The sequence below is a fragment of the Condylura cristata genome, unplaced genomic scaffold, assembly GCF_000260355.1.
Source record: "Condylura cristata isolate star-nosed mole 26May11 unplaced genomic scaffold, ConCri1.0 scaffold00014, whole genome shotgun sequence".
NCBI classification, from domain to species: Eukaryota; Metazoa; Chordata; class Mammalia; order Eulipotyphla; family Talpidae; genus Condylura; species Condylura cristata.
Genome location: NW_004567115.1, coordinates 40,904,201 through 40,928,516, shown reverse-complemented (window position 1 = coordinate 40,928,516; position 24,316 = coordinate 40,904,201). Strand labels below are relative to the sequence as shown.

General features: G+C 34.3%; 1 protein-coding gene across 1 annotated transcript in view; it reads right to left on the bottom strand.

Moving 5' to 3' along the window:
• The window catches only part of ANXA10 (annexin A10), a 79,807-nt gene extending 57,025 nt beyond the window's left edge, over nucleotides 1-22,782 (bottom strand). Inside the window, exons 1-2 of the mRNA XM_004682506.1 lie at nucleotides 22,662-22,782; nucleotides 17,612-17,685 (exon numbers count right to left, since the gene is read on the bottom strand). Coding sequence (XP_004682563.1) covers nucleotides 17,612-17,685; nucleotides 22,662-22,782 — 195 coding nt within the window. The remainder of the gene's footprint in view (nucleotides 1-17,611; nucleotides 17,686-22,661) is intronic.
• Nucleotides 22,783-24,316: the final 1,534 nt, after the last annotated feature.

Below are 24,316 nucleotides of genomic sequence, written 5' to 3'. Positions count from 1 at the left end.
GCAGAACAGGCCAATAGACAAAATACACTGCTGAGGGGAGCAGCGGGCGGGTCAGGAGAGGTCTGCCACGCCATGTGGATCATCTCTCTGGGGCAGGCTGGGATCAAACTCATGCTGAAGTGGCTTTAGCTTCCCAGGGCTGTGCTTTAACCTGCTGCACCACCAAGGAGGGCCCGTATTTTCCCTTTGTATGAATTGCTTGTTCATACCTATAGACTTTTTTTCTTGACCTACTTGAAGGGTTTCTTTATGTAATATTCATAGATAGTATAATCTGCACCACTGTAACAGATAAATTTGTATTTTTGCCATCAGATTATTCAGTGAGCTTGGAATAGTTCTGTTTTTTCATTCTGTAGAGTTGAGATGCGGTTCTGGGAGAGCACAGAGTATGTGTGAGCAGACCTCTCCTATCTTACCTGCTGCTCCCCTGGCAATGTATTTCAGTAGATGCACCTGTCCTCCCTACTCTGTATCTGGTGACTACTCTCACCCCCCAGTACCTCTGGCCTACATCTCAGCTCTTGTATGCATAAATAAAAAAACCCCAAGCTTTAAAGATCACTTTCAAATGGTAGGACTGGAATATGCATTTGGGCAGTTTTTTCAGTCTATTTTTTAAATCACTTGTGAAATCACTTGTGAAATCACTTCTTTAATGTAATAATAGTTACTGCTACTTATCATCACTCAGAAGTTATTGAAAATAATTCAGAAAACATTGAATTACTCCATACGATTATTGGATTATTATAATTGTGTTAATGAGGTTTAATGTCTTATACAGACTCTTAAAACCCCCCCCCCCTTCCAAGGGACTCATCAGGAAAGTGGCTTAGACAGTTCAAGTTCCCAACAGCCAGAACTTAATTATCTTTCAGTTTCAAGCGCATTTTTATTTTAGGTAAAGATTTCCTATTAGCATTTAATTTTCTACTTTAACTGGTATGTATAGTCGTTTAACCTCAAGTTTATGTAAATTAGTAAAATGAAATTATATTTTGTCTTCCATTTCTCAATAAAATGTTTATTTTCTCATGTTTATTTTAGTATGATTAAACAAATGCACATTATTAAGCACTAAAATTTGATTAACTTCTTCAGGCTGTATCTGTTGTAATGCAAATTTATATTCGTGAACCTATCTTTTATGTTTTTAAAACAAAATCTGTGAAATCCGTATATTAAGTCATCCCAAACTGACTAAACAAGGACAGTGTAAGTAGTTTTATTAATCTAAATGTATCAAGTCTTTTTTCCTCAATAGCTGTTCTATTAGAAACTAATTTCAGAAGAAGTCTAGGAAATTTACAGGGAGCAAACAAAAGCAGTATTAATACATTTTTAGCATTACATATATTTAAATTGTTAAAATATGTGGCACTTGTATTTGTAGTTCCACAAACAACTAACAGGCAAGTGTCACCATAAAACAAGTGTTCGTAAAAAGTGGTCCTTGGACCAGCAGGGTAATTTTCACTGGGAAATTATTGAGAATGAACATTTTCTAGCCCTGCCCCATGGTTATTAAATCAGGAGTTTTTTTTTAAAGATTTATTTATCTATGCATAGAGAACTGGGGTACAGGCCAGAGGAGCTGGAGTGGTGAGAGGAGACAGAGTGGGGAGCAGAACAGGTAGATCTATGAAGTACACTGCTGAGGAGAGCAGTGGGCCGGTCAGGAGAGGTCTGCCACGCCATGTGGGTCAGCTCCCTGGCCGGGGACCAGGTGGGTCTAGGGAGCTTCATGGTGCTGCTTTAACCTGGTGCTCTTGAATCAGGACTTCTGAGGAAGGAATCCAGCAGTCTTTTGTTGTAAACAAGTTGCCAAACAGTTCTGTTGCACATGACATTTGAGAACCATAGCTTTAAAGGATCATTGTTGCTGCCCACAAAGAATGGTCAAGTAATCATGATTTGTAATTAAAAAGAACCTGCTCGGCCCTCCCTGGTGGTGCAGTGGGTTAAAGCACTGCACTGAGAAGCTAAAGCCATATCCACATGAGTTCGATTTCCACCTGCCCCGGAGGCGATCCACATGGTGTGGCAGACCTCTCCTGACCCGCCCGCTGCTCCCCTCAGCAGTGTACTTCGTCCATCTGCCTGTTCTGCTCCCCACTCTGTCGATGGTGAATCCTCTCACCCTCCGCATCTCTAGCCTGTACTCCAGTTCTGTATGAATAAATAAATAAATCTTAAAAAAAAAAAAAGAACCTGCTCTTTGAACAGTTTCCACTGTTCTCCAAGTTTTGAAACTTTCCTTATAGTCTTTGCATCTTGAACATGGTTATAACAGGGCAATATAGATGTTGTTTTATGGTTCTGAGACTGTATGTTGGGATAAAGACAACTGATGTGTGGAAGAGGAGTGAATGGATTACAACAGATCCGTGAATAAAGCCCTTTATGTCATTTTTCTGTAATGTAAAGCACACCCTTCTACCAAACCACCTTATTCAAGGATCTGCTTTCCTTATGTGTCTTTGGGCATATGTCATAGTTTCCAAGAACATTTCAACAGTGTTAAGTGAGAACTGCATTATAAACCAAGAGTCAAGGTTTGAAGCTGGTTATGCTTTCATAAAGTTGCTTTAGCTCTCAAGTCAAGACCTGTAAAAATGGGGTAAATGGAGCACAAGGTCTTTAAATTTACATGAGTCGTGTTATTTGCAGCCTCACCGGGTCATCCTAGTTATTGCAGTGAGAGCAAGGCTGCTATTGTTCGAAGTTTTCTTATTTCTCACCATTGTATGCCATCTAGCTGATTTATTGTAAGGTCTTTATTTAAATAATCATATAGTTTTGTTTAATTTCCTATAAATTTAAAACCTAAAGCCCTCCACATATTAGTGTAATTTTTTATTACCCAGTGTACATCATCTATTTATATATAATCTTAGTATTTACAAAACACTCATGTTGCTCTTTATGGGACTCTCCCAGCAAGCACACGTTAGGCTGAGATGCATTCATACAAAAACTGCACTGAGCACAGGGTTACCTGAATGCTGGCTGTGGTGCTGCTTAGCCATTCTGTCTGATTGTGCTGAAGAGAAAACCAAATGACCTTTAAAATTATTCTGACTTTTTTTATAGTTTTTGGTTTTTACACAAAATTTCCATTTTGTGCCTTTTCCCATCTCACTTGTAATCCTCATGGGTTTCCCATCACCAAATCACCCATGTGCCATTACTATAGTCTAGTCTTACTTTTTAAGAAAGTGAAAGAGGATTTATATATAATTTGAATTCAGTTTTGCTTGATTGAGGGAAGGAGTAAGCAACTATCTTCTTTCTCCACATAAAATTGTCTGCCACTTTGAGTGCTCATCAACCTAAACTGACTTTTTGCTTATTAATTTGCTTCTTTGTTTATCATTTCTTCTGGGAAATCCATATGCATATGAATTTCCATTATTTCTTCTACTTGTCCCTTGCCCTCTACTATAATATTTGTTAAAATATGAACTGATTTAAAGCCCCATAGAGCCCCATAAAGAACAACACGAGTGTTTTGTAAATACTAAATAGATGATGTACACTGGGAAATAAATTACATTAATACGTGGAGGGCTTTAGGTTTTAAATGTGAACATGGTTTTTAGTCATGTTAAGTTCAGAAAGTTGGAGGGAATTCGGAAAAAAGAAAACATGTCACTTTGTGTTTGCTAATTTAATTGAAATTAAATGGACATATCCATAAAATATGAAAACAATCTTGAAATTGTGCAAACACATGGTGGCATGTAAATCTCTGATAGGCTGCCAGCTAACTGAATCCCTGTGTTTCTCACATGAATATTTGTGATCTTATTCTTTAGTTATATTAAAATGTTTTATATAATTGATGATTTTACAACTGCTTTTTAACTTTTCAAACAGGAAATGACTTTTCTTGTTCTATTAATCACTAGTTATTGTAAATAGAAAAGATTGCTTTTTACTGCAGTCAGAAAATGTTTTATTAAATAATTTCCAAGTTCAATGTGTGTCTATTTGTTCATGAATGTGTTTGTATATTTTCCATATCTTTTCCCCTTTATTTTTGTTATTTCAGTTACCTGAGTAAATTTTGCAGTAGCTGTTTTGAGGAAATTTTCTGTAATTCCAGTATTTCTACCATTTTTGTCGCTCAATTTTTATCCAGATTTTAGATTACGTTTTTTGCTTCTATGGTTTCATTTGAGGGGCAATTCATGACTATCATTAGAAACTAGCTTGTCACTTATGTTGTTGAACATTTGTACTTTGTTGACTTTTTATGTAGCATTTTGAACTTAGATTTAGCAAATTATTTTCTTCTGACTTGCTCCTAAACTTTGGTAGGATGGTTCTGGAGAGTTGCCAAATGAAAATATATAAAGCTAGATAATTTGGAAATTCAGATGAACAGTTTTTTTCCCCCTGGTAAGTATGTCCTTTGTAATACTATAAGTAAAAAACTGGGCATTAAATTGAGCCTTAATTGTAGTATTTGAAACACAATATAAAATAATTGTTTATCTGTATTGAAATTATGCAATCTGTATTTTTATTTGCTAAAGTTGGCAATCGAATAGTCAATTATTAGAAATCTGTAGTACATGGCCTATGTTTTGGATGGTTGGAATTTAATAATCTATAACTATCTGACATGTAGGGATTTTTTAGTTTATGGGCTGCTTGATGGCAATTTTTCTTTTGTCAGATTTTGTGAATTTTATCCCATGGTTATATAATTTAATATTCAAACAAGGAGAAAATATACACACACACACTCGTTTATCTGTACATAGTCACACATTAAATGTCATACATATCTGTATACATATTTTGAACTATGATTAGTTTCCTGTGGCTGTAATGAATTACTACAGCGTTGATGGCTTTAAACAGTAGGAATTTATTTTCTCATAATGCTGAAAGACCAAAGTCAAAATCAGTATCACTGTCCTGAAAAAGATGTGAGTACTTTTAATCACTCCACAGCATATACATAGTTTAAGAATATGTGCCTGCATCATCTTGTTTTCCACTCCTCAAAACATACTGTTTCTCCCCTTCCTGCAGTTGTCCATTAACATGCTATCCCACATGCTGAAATGACCTTCCTTCCTTTGTTCACCAAACAGATTCCCTAATTAGCTCCCCTCTCCGCTGGGAAATTTTACTTTAATTTTCTTTTGTTAATAGCATAGCCATGCCTTGTGCTTACCTTTTATATTATGTATCTGCTTTAAATACCATGTATACCCTTTGATTATATATATAAACCATTAAAAATGTAGAGTATAGTCACAAGCCTGCTTATCAAATTTGGTTATATTCCAGAAGGATTCACATAATTCATTGCAAGCTGTTATACTCACTATTATGATTTGTTCTAGTTACAGGATACATATTGAAATTGGCCAAAGGAAAAGGTATGAAAGGTAGAGTGAAAGAAAGAAGGAAATAGAAAAACCATTTGTCCTCTTACACAGAATCATGGACAGTCTTTTCTGGTATTGATGTGTGTCAGTGTTCATGGCATATTGCCGGTCAGACAATTTTCCCCCTGCCTTAGTGTCTCAAAATTTTATTGCAGTTCTATTGTTGACTTTAAAGCAGCATGCTGACCTTCTATCTCCAGCTCCTCCACAGGCAGAACAGAGAATGTGTAACTGTTGTGTCGACATTAGCCCCTCTGAAGGTATAGCGTATGTCATGTGGCACCACGTCCCTGTCAGAAATATATTGTTAGGTTTCTTAATGGGAAGGCATCCAGGTAAACAAACACTCTTGGGAAGGGTATTTTAATGAGTGTACACACCACATCCTTGTAATTGAGGCAAAGTTCATATTTCTCTTTGGGTGAATTTAATTACTTGTCACATACCAGCTTTGTTCACTAAACTTTCATATGTTTCATAAATCTTCACACAGTGATGGATAATAAGCATTCAATAGATATTTTCATGTTAATAAATATACTAAGATTAATATATGTGAAAGTTGCACTTGTCAAGATAATCCTGTCTTATTTTAGGATAAAAGACTCAAGACTAATAAAAATTAAATAGTGGACTCAAATTATTTGTTTTTTTAGTGAAATGACATGTTTTCCAGAGTAAAGACCATGTCTTTTTATATGAGAGAAAGTACAGAGAGCAAAATTTCAACATTTGTTCTATCCTTAGGGAGTTCTGAAGTTCCTTCATAATATCCTTATTTTTCATTACTAAATTCTGGATGTGTTATCAGTTCTGGATTTAAAAATTGTATATCTCGACTATCTTTATAGATTCAAGTTAGAAGCTTTTAAAGTCATATACACAAAAAAACAATTGAGGCTTCTATTTATGTGAGTAATGAAGTTTCTTCATGAATATTGAGAATTTCTCTTAGGTTGGTATAAAAAATATCTGCCATTTTAAGAAAAAAAATACATGCATACCTTGAGGGTGGTTATAACTGAATTGTGCCTCCCCTGCTTCAGTTTGTTGAAGTCTTGACCTATAGTACTTTAAAATGTGATTACTTTGGAGACAAATTCTTGAAAGAGATAATTAAATTGAAATGAGCCTGAAGTAGGTCCTAATTCAGTAGGATTCCTTTCATTGTTTGCTATATATCCTAGGACAGTAGACAGAAGTTTTGTTCTTGCCTGTGACCTCTGACTTCCAGAAGTGGATCAGTGGTATTTTACATGTTTACTGATAAGTCCGAAATAAAAACCAACCAAACACGTGTGAGTTCTATGTACTTTATTATCACTGTGTGCGGTATGAGGACATTTGGGTCTAAAGGAAGACAAAACTAAGTACAAGTGTGGGAATGATAGATTCCCTACAATTTTATCATCCCAGTGATCTGGCTCTGGCATTGCTCTATATGATCCATGAAGAATTGTTGACCCTTGTTATCTATTTTCCTGATCAATTCCCTTCTCTTTCTTTATTGCTTCTGTTTTATCACAGATCCTGATATTTACATTTCTAGAACCTATCAAACTGCTTTCCTTTAAATTTGTGCCTGCCATCCAAGGACCCAGGAGAGAAAAAGTACATAATATGAAAAAGGAGCATTGGATTTCAAGGTACAGAGATTTTAGTTTTTGTCTAGCTTTACATATTGTTAGCCATTATACATAAACACAGTTTGAATCAATGAATAAAATGAGTTGACATTAAGTAGTAGTTATCTCACCACCAACCCAAAAGTAATCATTCTCCCAACACAGATATTAAGAATGACTACAGAGTTCTTATTGTTAATTTTGTTTAAAAGGAAAAAGGGACTTCTATCACCATCTTTTAATGAAGAGAATGCAAGTTAACACCAGAAAATGCCAATAATCTTAATGTTTAATATTGCAAAGTTATTGTGGTTTTTACCCCTCCTGCTAATTTGTGTGATTTGTCAGTGAATCAGCGTTTTAATTAAGGGTCTTTAAACAGGTGTTTGGGGAGAGCTGGTCTAGTTTAGCTGTTGTCAGACTTGAGATTGCATTGGCATAAACATTAAGACTAATTCATAGGGATTGCTGAATCCCAACCACATTTCTGATTCCATATTTCTGGATTGGCACTTGACAATACTCATGTTCTGACATGTAGCACTCATCAGGAAATGTATTTCAGGAATCATGGATCTAGAGAATTTCTAATATTCTTACTCTACAAGCTACCATAAAGACATGACAGATTGATTAAATATAATATTCACTTGTTAACGATTTTTAAGCATCATGATTTAAAAAGGCAGTTAAATGACATATTCAACTTGTAGTTAAAGTGAGAAAAAAAAATGGGCTTATTTTCTACTATAGGTAGGAGACACAAGTGTTGCAGGGGACACAACTATTGTAGTACTTGCCCAATTAAAATGTAAGACTCTTGAGAAGAAATAACACCAGAAAGAGAAAGGTTTCTCTCAGAAGTATTTTTTTTTTAATTTAGAAAGGTATGAATCAGAAAACAGTAACCTTAAATGATTCTTTTAATGTCTCATGTAACAGTGCTTTAGGATTTTTATATTGTATGCATGATTTGTAGCAAAGTGAAGTGGATGTATAAACCTTTTTAATTTTAAATAAAATTACTTCCTTTAAAAGGAGAAATCCTGTAGAATTCAAAAGCATGTTTTTCTGACTAGCAATATAGTAATGTTTCAGGTTATAAATGCTCTATAATTATTTGCTTTTAAAACTAGACAAGGAGGCAATCATGCATAATTAATGTGAGCAATATAACTTTAATGGTAGCATGTAAATGCCAAAGGAGGACCTGATGTCACTTCAACACAGTAATCTCATAGATGTTTGACTTTATGTCCTGTATGCCCCATCTAGGAAGCAGATGCACAAACCAACGGCTTTAGAATCCCACCTTTTAGTATTTAGTTGTTACCTTAGCAACTAGCACTGGTATTAACAGTGTTTATTTGTAAAGTGAACTGATTTTTTTTAAATAGTCACTTTTATTAACAGTAGTTAGTTTAAATGTATAATTGTGCAAAGCTTAGTGCAGTTGACATTGTATATACACATAACTAAAAATATCACTGTAATTGACTTATATGATTTTAACTGCAATAAACATTTATCTACCAAATGTATTGCACTTAACTTTCTGATAGTTAAGGAAATGAAAATAATTTATTTTATTTGTCATGTTTCCCTCCCCAACCCAAATTTTATTATCTTTCTATGTATTTGTAATTAGCTTTTCAGGTTTTCTTTCAAAATTTTGCAGATTAGATTAGATTTTGGGGAAATGGTATAAGCATACATTTATAATATGTTTTTGAGATTAATTATAACAAATCTGTATTAATTTAGAAATTAATACTATCCTTATAGATCTAAAGTTTTGGATGAAGAACTTTAAATTTTAAATTAATATATTAAGCAAAAATTGTATTCTTAATGGGAAAATCCACAGTGTTAGTCTTAGGCACAGCTTTTACCTAATTAAGGGATGAATAAAATAAGTGGTAAAAACCTACACGGTATCTGCTACTTATGACTGTGATACTGGAGACCGTAAAAATCAGGTTCTTTGAGGGGGTACTGTCTGTCTGTTGATTAAAGATTTAATGTAGAAGTTAAGGGCCATTTTAGTTACCACATGTAATATTCCAAATGACATATTCTAGTTAAAATACATAAATGGAAATGGCCTAAACACAGGATCAAAGAAAGAAGTTGAATGAATAGTTTAATTTAAGTGAGAAATAATGATTATGTTAGAGGAGAAAAATAGAAGAGGTGTTTAGGAAGTAATGGTGTAAAATTTGGTGCTGGGCCCTCCCTGTGGTGCAACAGGTTAGAACACAGCACTGCAAGCTAGCACAGCTGCTTCAGTGTGAGTTCGATATCCCACCCTAGAGGTGATCCAAATGGCGTGGCAGACAGACTTCTCCTGAGGTCCACTGCTCCTCCCCATCCTCCCACTGCTCCTCTCAGTGATGTACTTCATCTATCTGCATATTCTGCTTCCCACTCTGTCTCTGGTGAATCCTTTCACCTCCCCTGCACCTCTGGCTTGTATCCCAGTTCTGTATGCACAAATAAATAAATCTTTAAAAAAAAAAAAAGAAATTTGGTGCTCATAAAATATGCAGATAGGTAAGTGCTTGGCTGTGATTGCAAATAGGTAACTTTCATCCTATTATCACATTTAGAGTAGCATGGGTATTTGACAGTAAATATGTAGGTACAGGATACCAGTAGGCAGTTGGAAAGAGAAATACAGAACTGAGGAAGGAAATTTGAAAAAAAGATTTGGAAGTCTTTGGACTCCTCACTGTAACTGTATAGAATGGATATAGGTCGGATTATAAAAGAAAGGTATATAGAATGCAATGCAAGAACAGAACTGGAGCAATTCTTGTGGGATATAAGTATTTGAGAATTTAAGACAAACCATTCTGTAAAGGTTTTTTTTTTTTTTACATTCTGTAAAGTTTTTAAAGAAGAGTTAATACTAGTATTTTACAAAATTTTCCATAAATTAGAGAGGGAGAGATCACTTCCTAGCTTATTTCATGAGGTGAGCAGTTCCAAAACTAGACAACAATATCATAAGAAAACTGAGTCAAAGTCATTTATGAATGTAGATGCAAAATTTCTCAACAAAACATTAGCAAACCTAACCCAGTAGCATATACAAATGCTTGTACACCATAACCAAGTAGCATTTATCCCAGAAAATCAAGATTGGTTAAGTGTCAGAATGTTAACTAGGGCAATATATCAAATTAGTAGTATAAAGGGCAAAACAATGTGATCATTTCAGTAGAAAAGAAATACTCTGACCATTTCCAGTATATAATGTTATAAAACTGTCAATGAACTAGAAATAAACAGGAAACTTTTAAACCTGATACCGGGCATCTATGACAAAAAGCACAGCTGAAATCATACCTAATAGTGAAAGAGTGAAGGAGTTCCTCCGAAGATTGGGGACAAAGAAAGATATTCACACTTCACTTAGACAAAGAGTTCTAAGGGTGATATGCATAATCCAAAAAAAGGGAAAAAATAATGAATTAACTTCATCAAAATTATAAACACTTGACCTTCAGAGCATGTTATTAAGGAAATGAGAAGAATGTCTATATATTTACAGAGAAAATGCCTGAAAATTAAAATTCCTCTGTGGAATCTGTATGCAAACAATACAAAGAACTTAGTAAGAACATAGCAATCCATTTTACAAATAGGTAACCTCTTAGACATTACACCAAAGAAGATATTTGGATTTCCAATAAGCGCATAAAGTGATACTCAGCAGAACTATTCCTTAGGACATGCACATTAAAACCACATGAGACACCACTGCATACCCACTATAATTAAAATATGTTGATGAGGATGTGGGGAAATCAAAACTTCTGTACATTGCTGATGGTAATGTGAAATGGTACAGGTCATTGGAAATAGTTTACCAAGTTTTTTAAATGTTAAACATAATTTTATCTACAATGCAGATATACTATAACTCTGTTCCCCCAAATAATGAAAATACATATCTACAGAAACATTTGCACATAATGTTCACAGCAGGATTTCACAATAACCAAGAGAGTAAAAAGAGTTGAAAATTAAAAAGCCCATTAGCTGATAAATATCCAAAATAAAGGTGGCACATCTATTCAGTGGGACAATATTCGTAATTGCGTCATGGAAGCGAACTCTTTCCGTAACTTAGACCATTTTAAAAAATATTAAGTGAAGAGGCAGATTCAAGTATATGTATATATTTTATGGTTCTATATGTCCAAAAATAGAGTAATTATTTATTCCTGGATCCATATTGGGGGTGAGAGGGATAGAGCAGAGGAGACACCGAATGACTTTTGCAATCTCTTTTAGTGGTATTAATGTTCTAAAACTATTCTGTTGATTTACTAAATTGTAGACATTATTCTCTAAAATGTAGTTCAAAGCTAGAGAGGCGATAAAAGTCAGAGAAAGAAGAGACGTCTCTTTTTTTTTAATATTTTCCATAAGCAATCAGTTCTCAAAACAAAAGTGCGATTTTGATGACTAAATAAGTTAAAAGGTATGAGTGAAAAGATTTCAGTTACACACAGGTAATAGGTATGAAAAATATCTTTGAAATACACAAATAGTTTCCCATTATTCAGTATATAAATGAATGGAACTGGCTGTTTCATAAATATATTTAATGTTTTCTCATATTGAATTAGAAAGCATGAATGAACTGAGTTTTAAAAACCTAGATGAAATACTAATTGTTTTACCTCATTATTTTAATTGCGAGATTCATGTTTATGTGGCTTTAGAAATTCTCTGAAGTAGCAACCACTTTATGGTAAATGCGAACCTCTTCACCATTGCAGGTTAATGAAGTTATATATGTAAATAATCAGTTCCTGAATCTGGTCCTGGAAGAATGGACCTATGACCCACCCCTGTAAAGACTTAAAGCGGGCCATTGACAGCTGTGGTGAAGGTGTATAGATGATTTGGTGGTGACTTGGTATCACAATGTACACTTGAAGCTGGGTGAACATATACCTGTAGATCCTATATAGTTTTACCTCAGTGAACAATAATATAATTAAGACAACAAAGAAAGCCGTTAACATTTAATAGCATACACAGCCATCAAAAAATGACTTTAAACTTAAAGTGAAATTCATATTCACCAGAACCAATAATTTTTTTCCATCTGAACACTCTGACGAGCCTGGTTGCCATAAGTGTTTGTGTTTGTGTGTGTTGTGTGTGTGCACACAGAGATTAGGTAGAGAGAAGACATAAAAATAGAACTGAAGGGAAAAAAAATTGAATACGTAATTTTTTCCTAAGAGATTTGTTTAAAGTGTCATTTTGAGTACATTTTGTTTTACTCTTTTTCTCAATTGTTATTTGTGTGAGAAGCACTAACCCAACAGAGGAAAAAGATCCACTACAAAAACTTGCAGAGAGACTCATTATGCAAAAATCTTTGAAAAATGTTTCCACAATTTCTCCTTGATGGTTACTGAGGCAGAAGTTAAGACAGTTATTTTGTTACTTATTTATTTTTTGGCAGAAATCTTTATCAGTTGTAATAAAATCATAGGTAGTTGCCAACTCAGCATATAACTAATTGAATACTTAGAGGTTTTATTGCTGTATTTTTTTCAGTTTCATAAAAAAGGCATTTGCCTTTTATTTTAAACATGATTTTTTTTTAAATTTGATAGGGTAGTGTTTTTTATTGTTAACATTGTGTTGTTAATTATGTAGGAGCAAAGACTACTAGATATAATCTATTTAAATAATATAATAAAACTTAAATTTTTTTAAAGATTTATTTATGTATTCATATGGAACTGGGGTACAGGCCAGAGATGTGGAGGGTGACAGGATTCATTAGAGACAGAGAGGGGAGCAGAACAGGCAGATCAACGAAGTACATTGCTGAGGGGAGTAGCGGGTGGGTCAGGAGAGGTCTGCCACGCCATGTGGATCTCCTCCGGGGCAGGTGGGAATCGAACTCATGCAGAAGTGGCTTTAGCTTCTTAGTGCTGTGCTTTAACCCGCTGCGCCACCAGGGAGGGCCCAAACTTAAATATTTTTACATTGATTATGTTTCATTTTTGTGAAGTGCAATTCCGTATCTAGGAACTTTTACTTATTTTTGAAAATTGTTTTTTTAGCATCTGTTTTACAATGATAACATTCAGAGGATAGGGCTTATTAATAATTAAAGTACTTTTAAGTGTAGAGGGTGGTTTTGGTTGGACAGATGCTAACTCAGTACTGTAGTTTGGTAGAACATTTTTACAGTGAACTTAAACGTAATAAATCATTACATATCAAAACAATATAATCTTCAACTTATTTTGATTCTTGTCATTCCTCCCACATTGCACATTCCATAAAAATCAAAATATTAACTTTATCTTTCACATTTTATGCCCTCAAGTTTCTGGAATTCACTAGATTCTATAATTTTTTTATGCATATAATAGTTCAAATTCTTTATTTATACAACCTGGACACCATTTTTTAGTATTCTTGCATTTTACTATTTAGATAATCAGTATGAAGAGTTTTATTTTATGTATGTTCATATTTATTCATTCTTTGCTTTTTTTTGCTCTTGTTCTCATGTTTACACTTCTTAATTTTTTGTACAGAAACACATACACATAAATTTGCATCATTTGATTAAATCGGGTGAATAGAAAGTTGGCAAATTGAGTCAGTTGAGAGTATATTGCATGCATCAGTTATGTTAACTAGTCACAAATTTCTAATGATAGACAAAGTTTGTTAGGTAATCAAAGTGAGGATTGAAGACCCAAATTGTACTCTTTGAGAACTGTTCCAACAAATACAAATTTGAATTTAACTTACACACGGAGGAACAGTGAGTCAGTGAGACATGAGAATTATAATTTTTCTTGACAGGAGAGCTTTTGGCTCTGAATTATCTGGTTCTAAAGACAGGTTGATGGTATGTACTTGGAAAGTAAGGCAGTGAAGGATTTAATCTCTTCTTTTGGAAGGAATGCATTGGGGAGACACAGAGGTACTCATTGCTGACTATTTACCTGGCCCTTTAGTCATGTTTGGTAGTGAAAACACTGGCTTTCTGCAGGCGTCAGCTTTTGCTAACTCAGAATTGACTTCGAGGCAGATGGTCCTACTCTCCTATATGACAGAACCAGGAGGGGTTGTTTCCCAAAATATTTTACAGTATAGTCACAAGTATATATTCCTACCCCTAAATATTTCATTCAGTATTATAAAGCCAAAGAGTGTATTTTTCAGAATCATATTACAACTAGCCAATCAGAAAGCTTAATACTGTTTAATCCTATTATAAATGCCAGCTCACGTTAAAATTTTGCCAGTTGTCCCACCAGTGCCATTTGTATACTATTTTTTTTTTTGTTCTTGGCTCGGGATCTAATTAAATATGCATATTTAGGAGTAATGTCTTATTAGTCTCCTTTAACCTGAGAAGTTGTTAAAATATCCTTTGTGTTTTATTTTTTTCAAATATTTATTTATTTATGCATACGGAACTGGGGTACAGGCCAGAGGTGCAGGGTTGGTGAGAGGATTCACCAGAGGTAGAGTGGGGAGCAGAACGGGTAGATCGACGAAGTACACTGCTTAGGGGAGCAGCGAGCGGGGTCAGGAGAGGTCTGCTATACCATGTGGATTACCTCCAGGGCCGGGAATGGAACTCATGCTGAAGTGGCTTTAGCTTCTTAGTGCTGGACTTTAACCCACTGTGCCACCAGGGAGGGCCCTCCTTTGTGTTTTATGACCTTAACATTTTGAAGAGCTAGGCCAATTATCTTATAAATATCTTTATTATGTGTTTGTCTGAATGTCATTGTATTGCAGTTAAACAATTTTGTGGGGAAATGAGTAAAGTGTTTCCTTCATCGTGCATGGTATCAAGAGGTGCGTGCTTACAGTATGTTCAGTTACTGTATGAAGCCACATGGTAGGTCTCATTTATGTCAGCATGAATTCATGGGTGGGTTTTGCTCATATTTTGTTTACTTTAAGATCCCAGTTATCTTAGATTTGGTCAGTAGGTTTCCTTTAAGGTGATTTCTTTTTCTTTAGACATTACACAATCAGTTTTTGATAGTACTTTTACTTTAATCCATGAAATACTTAAAACTCATCTTTTACCTTTCAGTTTAGTAATCAAACATTTCTCCAAAGATCCTTGGTTCTTTTTACTGGAAGATGATATTTAGGGACCAAGATATGTACTTATATCTTTTTTGATATTATTTCCTCTAGCGGAAGAGTTAGGAAACTCAACCTACCTACCTACCTACCATCATCAAATCTTTTCATGTGAGCATACAAATGTAAATACATTAATACATATGCTTCTACCAACTAATTCATCAACCTATCATCTTTTAAGTAGAGATCATTATGATAATTGATTCTATTTTCCACCAATTCTATATTTGTAATTCCTTTCTCTAAAGAGGAATCTGCCTCCATCTTGCAATATAGTCACTCATTTGAATAATCCTACAGAGATACAGACAAAGTAGTTCAGAAAATAAACCCACTCTGAAACCTAAAAGTCAGTATTTTCTTTTTAGTTCTGACTTTGGACTGGTTATATTACTTGATTTAGTTCATTTTTCCCCATTCAGTATAATTTTTGTGTATTTATTTGAAAGACCACTTGGTTCATTTATTTGTCTTTAGTATTATAGTTTGTGCTGATTGTCCTTTCTAATGGAAAGCTGACATATTATTCAAGTTGTTAAATTTCAGAAAAACAGCCAAATCATAGTGGTACGACAAGTGTTATTAGATAGATAATAATGCAGGTGGAAAATAAATCCATGCAATCTACCACTATCCTGAATAGTTCACATCTCTGATACAAGTAAAGTACATTTTCTTTTTTGCAAGTACTATAAAAGAATTTTGTCTTTCACTGCATCAGGCTCAGATTTGAGGTCCATTCATCAAATCCATTCTAGATGTTTGCAAGTCTCCCCATATGCATTACTGTAGGATAGCTCTTTGAATATTCTTCTTTAATCTGAAAACCTCTTCACCACAGAAATGTACTTACTCCCCATACCAAATACATGGGAGGATAGACATAGGGTAACCATTATGGACTTGCTCAAAAATTAGAGAAATGTGAGGTACAGATACTGGCCCATAGCAATTCTGAAATTTAGTCAGGATCAAGTTCTCACCTCCTGTTTAGGGTTCACTTCCCCTGACTGAGAATTGCTTTCTGTAGTTTTTGACTATGCACAATGGAATTCTGACTCTTCTCTACTAGGTGTCTTTTATCTTCTGTTACAAATGGGTTATGTTTGTAATGGTGTTAATTTGACATCCTTCTATCTGCTAGTAAAACAAAACCCAAAATAAAGCAAAAACATTTCATTTTTTAACTTTTTTGTCCCTTTTAGTACAATTCTATAAATTTACTTTAAAACATTTCAGAGTTAAATTTCATCATTTATGAATTTAACATTAAACTCACTTTGAGGTTCTCTTTATTGGATTTCCTGTGCATATGCTGTGGGACAGAATGCTTAAGTTTCTTAAAAACTCCTTTATTTTAATTGAGTGGTTATGGAAGAATATAAGACCCTCTAAACAACCTTTTGTTAGTTTCACCTGTTCTATAAAGTGCTGCTCTACAAAGATCTCTTTGAGATCTTAAGAATTTTGTAGCCCTACACTGAATATGGTATTAGTTCAAAGTCATTTTTTAATTCAAGAATCCTCTACTAACTGCAAAGACAGATCAGCTACTTTATAATTACTCAGAGTTCTACTCAAAATCCTGTCATTTCATTTATCTTTCTCATAAACAAAAAGAAATTATGCTCATTTTGCATGGAAATCACCTTAACTAAATAATCACCTTCATTAAATTATCAAGTTCTTTAGTACATTTCTCTATTTTCTGCAATGCTATGGGAAGAAGTTTTCCTAAACTTTGCATCACCAACAGCATGTGCTTTTTTTCCCTCATAGCATTTTGCCTCTTTCCTTTAAGCCTTAATTGGTATCCTTATTAGGGTTCTTCAGGGTTTTACTAAGACTCCTAATAGGGTCTTTCAGGCTTTTACAAAGTCTTCCCAATTCCTTACCAGCTCACTCTTCTCCCTCACTTCACTACTCAGTGTTTTATTTGTGTGTGTGTACATGTGGTATGCCTAGTGTATCTAGTATCAAATTGTTGATATACTATATTTGATCAGAGACAGGAAATCATTATGAACATTGTAAAGATTTTATTGTAGCAATTAGATCAGTACAATTGTTGCAACAGGTGGATGAGTTTATGCAAAGGTATTTTTGATCTAGTGCTCAGTCCACAAAATCTTAAGTTATATTAGTAGTTGAAAAGGAACAGTGGATATGAAAAGAAAGCAACAAAAACTGGAATATGCCAAAATAAACTGGGATTCATGGGAACAAATGGAATCCTCACTCACAACTAGAGTCTATAGGAACAGGATGGAATCGTGTTTTCTTTGGACTAACTCCAGCTTTGATGCCATGAGTGACCTTCAGGAGTGACTGTGTTCCATTGCCATTGAGTGATAATATCAGAAAAATTGGTTCAGAAAATCAAACAAGGCTGACAAATGACCAAAATACCTGGTATCCTGCATGACCTTCAGAACGTCTGTTACTCCATATCACTTCCAAATCTAGCACAGATCTGTGGCTAACTGAACTCAAACAACACAGAAAAGAGAATTCTGAAAAAAGCAGTACCAACACGCATATAAGAGAGAGAGAGTGTGTGTGTGTATGTATACGTGTGTGTGTATGTCCAACTTCTCAGACCTCAAAATGCAAAAGCTAATTTCCTGTAAAATCTTTCCTTCTTTCAAATTTACATGTGTATTTCTCATTGATACTGTGTCTCTGGAGAACCTTGGCAAACACAGTAACATAGGACAGTAGCACAGTAGCGTATCAATTCTTGATAACATTTAACAGAAAACAGATTGGAGTGCATTCAGAAGACACTAATATGAAAAGAAATCTTCATCATTTTGGGAAATAATGAAGCATAATATATTAATAATTCATGTTTGTATTAAACATAATAAATATTAATTTACACAACAAAATAACTTCTATTAATAAAGACTTATGTTAATAAAACATAAAACATGAATGATTTAACCTGGAGGAAGTAGACCAAGAGGAGAAATGATAGTTTTCTATGTTGAGAGAGTTATAAAGAAAAGGGCATCTCATAAATTTGAGTGATTGAAAGAATGTATGTAGTTGTTCTAATTAAGTATGTAGTTCTAAGTTGAGCTACAGTAAGATAGAACGTACAGGGCAGCAGGAATCTTTCCCTGTTGAAATCTTATTACTTTATTATAAGGAAATAAGCCCCTTGATGTTGGCAGTACTTAAAAAAGGAATGAATGGGAATAAATACTACAGAAAATTTAAAAGTTAAATTAAATGCTTCCCTATAATTTTTTCTAGCTATATAATCTAATGATTCTCTATTTAAACGAACAAGAGGATAGTGTGGTTTCTATCTTCCACTTAGCTTTTGTGTGCAGACTACCCTTTAGGATAAGTAAATTTTCGATTTTTTACCTAAATTTGATGTTTCCTTGATAATATGAATTTGTGAACATGTTACTGTGAATTAGAAATTAGTGCTTTTCCATTTTTTTAGTGAGAAATAAAGCTATAAAATACTTTTACTTCATAACAAATATAGATTAGTTATGTAGATTAAAGGTAGTTAATTATTATGTCACTACTCTTGTATGTTCCTAGACTTAGCTTAGCACTTGTGAATACTTGAAGTGACAACAAATGAAATGTTTTGTGCAAGTTTATATAATGTTTGGTGTAACTAGATAAAACTATGCATTTTCTATGACAAAATATTTAAAAAATCTTTTATTTTTGTTTAAAATAGATAAAACTGGAGGACTTTATATTGATTGTGCTGTTTTTCTTTCATTTTGAGATGTAATTGAAATTTTAACATTAAGGGGTGCCAGAAAAGATTAGATGGACTCTTAATTTTGTAAGTGAGGAAACTGCAGTGCTACTATTAATTACTATTCTATTTTCTCTTTATTGTACTGCTTTACTCTGCAAAGTAAAATACTCTAAACTTCTTGTGGTATCCCATGGACTAGCTCATTGTAAACCTTATTCCACCTCCTTGCCTTTAAATAGGTTCACATGTGTAGATTCTTATTCATGGGCTAAAGTGAGACATAATCACTTAACTCTCAATTGAGGGTTAGATTGCCAGAAGTTTCAGAAAAATCATGCTTCAGTTGAATATAATAATTTACTTTGTAAAGTTATTGAAGTCCATTTAACATTAGTTTTCAAGTGGGCTTGTGCACAATACACCCAATTTAAAAAGATTATAAAGCTTATTTTTATGACTCAGCATTTTCTACTTAACTCAAAGCTTCATACCACCACCTTACTTCCTGTTAAGTGTTAATACATTAACTAATATGGAGATAAGATGTACTTAGAAATGTTTGTATAAAAAAGATTTTCATCTTATGATATTGACTTTTTCTTTCTAATTGAAAGCTGTAACTCATTTGAATTTCTTAACATTGCATGATTATTTGCTTGAACACCTATCTTAGTTGTTAAAATTTTTACCTCTTAAATTAAAATAATTTTGTCCTTAAAAAAATTCACATTTGGCCCTCCCTGGTGGCGCAGCGGGTTAAAGCACTGCAGTAAGAAGCTTAAGCCACTTCCGCATGAGTTCGATTCCCGCCTGCCCCGGAGGAGTCCACATGGCGCGGCAGACCTCTCCTGACCCGCCCGCTGCTCCCCTCAGCAGTGTACTTTGTTGATCTGCCTGTTCTGTTCCCTACTCTGTCTCTGGTGAATCCTCTCACCCTCCACATCTCTGGCCTGTACCCCAGTTCTGTATGAATAAATAAATCTTAAAAAAAAAAAAAATTCACATTTATTAACCTTTATCGTGTTGATAATATTACAAGTATTTGCCAGTGCCTGAATCACCATACTGTACACATTAAAAATGTTTAGTATATTTAATGTTAGTTATATCTCAGAGCTGTGAAAAAAATTAGGAAGGGACATCATGAGTGGGAAGAAGTCTCAGTTCTGCCACACTTGGTATTTATTACACCATTAGAAATTTGTAGGCAACAGCAGCTTTTGTTTTTTCCAGATAAATTACTACATGCCCTAGATGATGTGGAGTACAGTTAAAGCACTGACTACTGATTCTTAAAAATATAATTAAGGGAGACTTGAGACTTTGCTTGAGGAGGGGATATAGGTGGGCAGAAGCCCCATCTGATGCTTACTTTCCACCTCTCTTTTTAAATTTGAGTAATCTCTTTGAATTAAGCATTTATAAGAATATTTAGTAATAAAATTAATAATTTAAGTTATGCTTCTAAGCTTTGCTCCTTAGAACACCATTTTCTTAACACATTCCTCTAAAACTGTATTTGAAACTATAGACATTTTAGAAATTCTACATAAAATCTTTTGAAAAAGAATGCTTTAATTTATACTCTGTTCTCTTGTAAAGAAGTTTGCTGAATTTGCTTTTAAATTCAAACCTAACAAAATAATCATAAATATTTAATGACACTGTTGCCAAACTGAATTCTTGTGAGCATATGCAAGTGAAGACAAGATATTCAGTGCTTGTCACAAATGTTTTCTGGTTAAAAAAGTCTGTAAAATGTGAAATTTGATAGTTTTTATTCTCTTTCATTCTTCAAAATACATATTCTAGAGGAAACCACAGTACTGTTCATATTTTAATGGTATTAAAAGAGAATATTCAGGGAAAGCTACCTATGTTGCCAACACTGGAAAATGTTCCTTTTAAGTGGTTCTGCAGCCCCTCTGTTTGCCATAAATTTGCTTAAGCTTACATGCAAATCTTCATACTTGAAATTAATCCCCCCAAAAGGGTAAAAGCTGTTAACAGCAGGATTAAAATTGTTTTGACTACATGCTCTTGATCTAGTAATACCCAAAAACAAACATTTTCTTTCAAGGGTACACTGTAATAATGACCTGACCCTAATTTTTTAAGATAAGAATATAACTATCCTTTGGATGCCTCATAAAGCAATATGAAACTAAGTTGCTGAAATGTGTTTGAATGCTTTTTCATATTTCTGTGGTGTATTATTTGTTCTTTTCCTTTGATATTAAGGTGCTTGCAGCAATAAACCCAAATAATTTATTATATTATGCAGTTTATTAATTATAATGACATAATTATCCAAAGGACTTTTGTCTAATTTTTGAGGATTTCATGCTGCTGTCCTTTTTATTATAAATATTGTTTCTATAATTCCTTGTATTGGACCTCTGAGAGTGTTTGTACTTGACATTTTAAGAATGTTTTCCACAATCTGTGAGATCAGAAACTTTATAAAAAATATCGAGGAACAGATTTTGTGTGCTTTTTTGATTCTGTGACACTTTTACTATAAATAAAGTTTGATTCAGGAAAGACATGATTATAGTAATAGGATTAACTTTCCAAATATGTATAAAGCAGCATTAAGAAGTTTGGAAACCAGAAAGTTGCTTTGGAGCCCGGCTCTTAGTTGCCACTAGAGTGTGCTCTTACAGCGTCAAATGGGAAGAAGAAATTAATACAAGTAATGATTTATATTTCATGGTGAGGTCAGAGTGGTGGCCAAATAAGATTTGTACTTAAGATGTCATGCTTAACTCCTGCTTTTATCTATGAAAATTCCTGGTATACAATGTACTGTCTCCCAGAAAAAGTAGACAAAATGTATGAAATACCTATTTTCAGACGAGATACAACAGTAAACAAAATTGCACACCTTGAGAGATGAGGCATAAATGAGACCTAAAATTTCACTGAGCTTCCTTTTCATACTCAGTGCAAGAAGTGAGAATACAAGCAGAGCTATGCATCATGCAAGATGTGAAGACAAAGATAGTATTTATGGAGTGGTGGGCAGCTCAGATTTGAGGGCAGAATACCATAGTGGAGGTAACTGAAGTAAAAAGAGCTCAAGAAACCAGCAGAAAGTCCTGCTGATTCTGTGACTTTACTGACCTACAACTGCCCAATGTGTAACTACAGGAATAAAGAAAGGGCAACTCTCAGGCAGCAACAAACTGCATAACTTCCAGCGCTCACAGAGCTTGGCATTATTTGCTTACCCTTTGGTGGCCAAGTAGGAGACTCCATTAAACATACCAAGTCAATCAATGTACAAAATATGCCGATATGATCAAATGTGAGTCATACCAGGAAAGAAAATCAGTTCCCAGAAAAAGACCTAGGAATAATAGAGACTATGGGAAATGCAGACAGAATTCTAAAATAATAATTATAAATATAAAGGTGCTCAATGATGTAGAAGCAAAAAGAATAGGAGAAAGATGGAATATATAAAAAGATTAAGAATAGTTTTATAAATTAAAAGCAAGTGTATCTGAGTTAAAAAATTCACTGGATAAGTATAATAAAAATGCAAGGAAGTGAAATAAAAACAAGGAACCGGAAAACTAAACGACATACACTAGACAGGTCCAAGCATAAAGCTAAAATGAGACTAAAAGAACATGTGCAGTCTTCAACCTGTGCGATGATTTGCAAACCTTCTCAGCATATCAACATGGACTACTGGACGTCTCCCTCTCTTTGTACCTGAAACCTGCTCTCCCTTTCTTGAAGGCCTTCCCATACTTTCCACCCGCAGCCACACTCCGATAGTGGCCTGAATTCTGGAGTCAGATTTCTGTTGTCGTCTGGATTTCGTTTTGCCCATTCCTTTGTTTTGTTTCTTTATATTCCATATAGGAATGAAATCACCCAATATTGATTTTCTCCTTGTGACTTCCATTCATTCATGTTGCAAATGGAAAAAGCTCTTGTTTTATATCTGAGTATAGAAATCCATTAATTATGTGTATCATATCTTTTATATCTTTGCAGATACCTTGAGCACTTAAGTTGTTTCCATAACTTGGCCTTTATAAATAGTGCTAAAGTGAATACAGAAATGCTTGTGTATCTTCAAATTAGTGTTTTTGCATGCTTTGGGACAATGCCTAGGAGTTTAATAGTTAATTATACTGTTTTCTGTAGGATGTGGTGGACTAGTAGGGTTTGATGGTTCCTTTTTGCCCACATTCTCACCAACACTTGTTTTTTTTTTTTCCTGATCTTTTTGATATGAATCCTTCTCTCTCATAGGTATGAAGTGTTAGAATCTCATTTCAGTGTTGATTTAATTTCCCACATGATAAGTGATAATGAACAATTTTCCCATGTTCTTGTTGGTCATTTGTAGATCTTTTAGAGAAGTATTTGTTTAGATCTTCTGTACATTTTTGATTGGGTAATTTGTTTGCTTTTTGTTGAATTGTATAAGTTCTTTGTAGATCTTGGATATTAGCTCTTGTCAGATGTGCAATATAAAACTATCTTCTTTTCCTCAGTAGGTATCTTCTTTTCATTGTTTGGAGTTTTTTTACACTGCATAGAAACTTAGTTTGATGTGGTCCCTTCTCTGTTTTTGCTTATTTCCCTTGTTATTGGAATCAAGTCCCCAGTGCCTCACAGTGTTTTTTGGCTTTGTTTTTTACAATGTATTTTATAGTTTTGGGTTTTACATTCAAATGCTTAATCCATTTGCAGTTAATTTCTGTGTGTGATGTGAGGTAGTGGCATATAGGTTGATTGCTTTAAACTTGACGATCAGGTTTTGCCAGCACCACTTGTTTGACATACTTTCTTTTCTCCATTGCATATTCTTTGCTGCTTTTTGATAGATTCATGGTCTGTATCAATTTTTCTGTTTTATTCCATTGGTCTGTTTTATTCTATGATTATACTGTCTTGGTTACTATGGTAGCACCAGTCTTCAGAGTGTGGCAGTGGGGATGCTACGCAGAGCACAGACTCGGATCTCTTACTGGGGACCTGGCCTCTGGAGAGTACCTCAGTTCCTCTGCACGTGTTTCTCTTTGGTTAAGAGTGTTCCTGATACCATGATTTCGGGTTCAGATCCCAGGCTGCAGAGGCATCCGAGTCCCAGCCACTACGCCACAGGGTGATGTCTTACAGAGTCATCAGAGGACCTCAGCTGATGCTTAGGCAAGCATGCACAGAGAGGCAAATTTGTTCAGAAAAAGAAAATGTTTATTAAGAGGAGAAGGAATAGAAATAAAGAGGGACTCCCAGGCCAGAGGAACCAGGCCAGAGAGGGGCAAGGAAGTCAGAATGTAGTTGTGCCTTACGGAATATACATCTTCTTTCCCTAATTATTCTAAAGCCCCATCAGTCTCTTTGTGATTGGT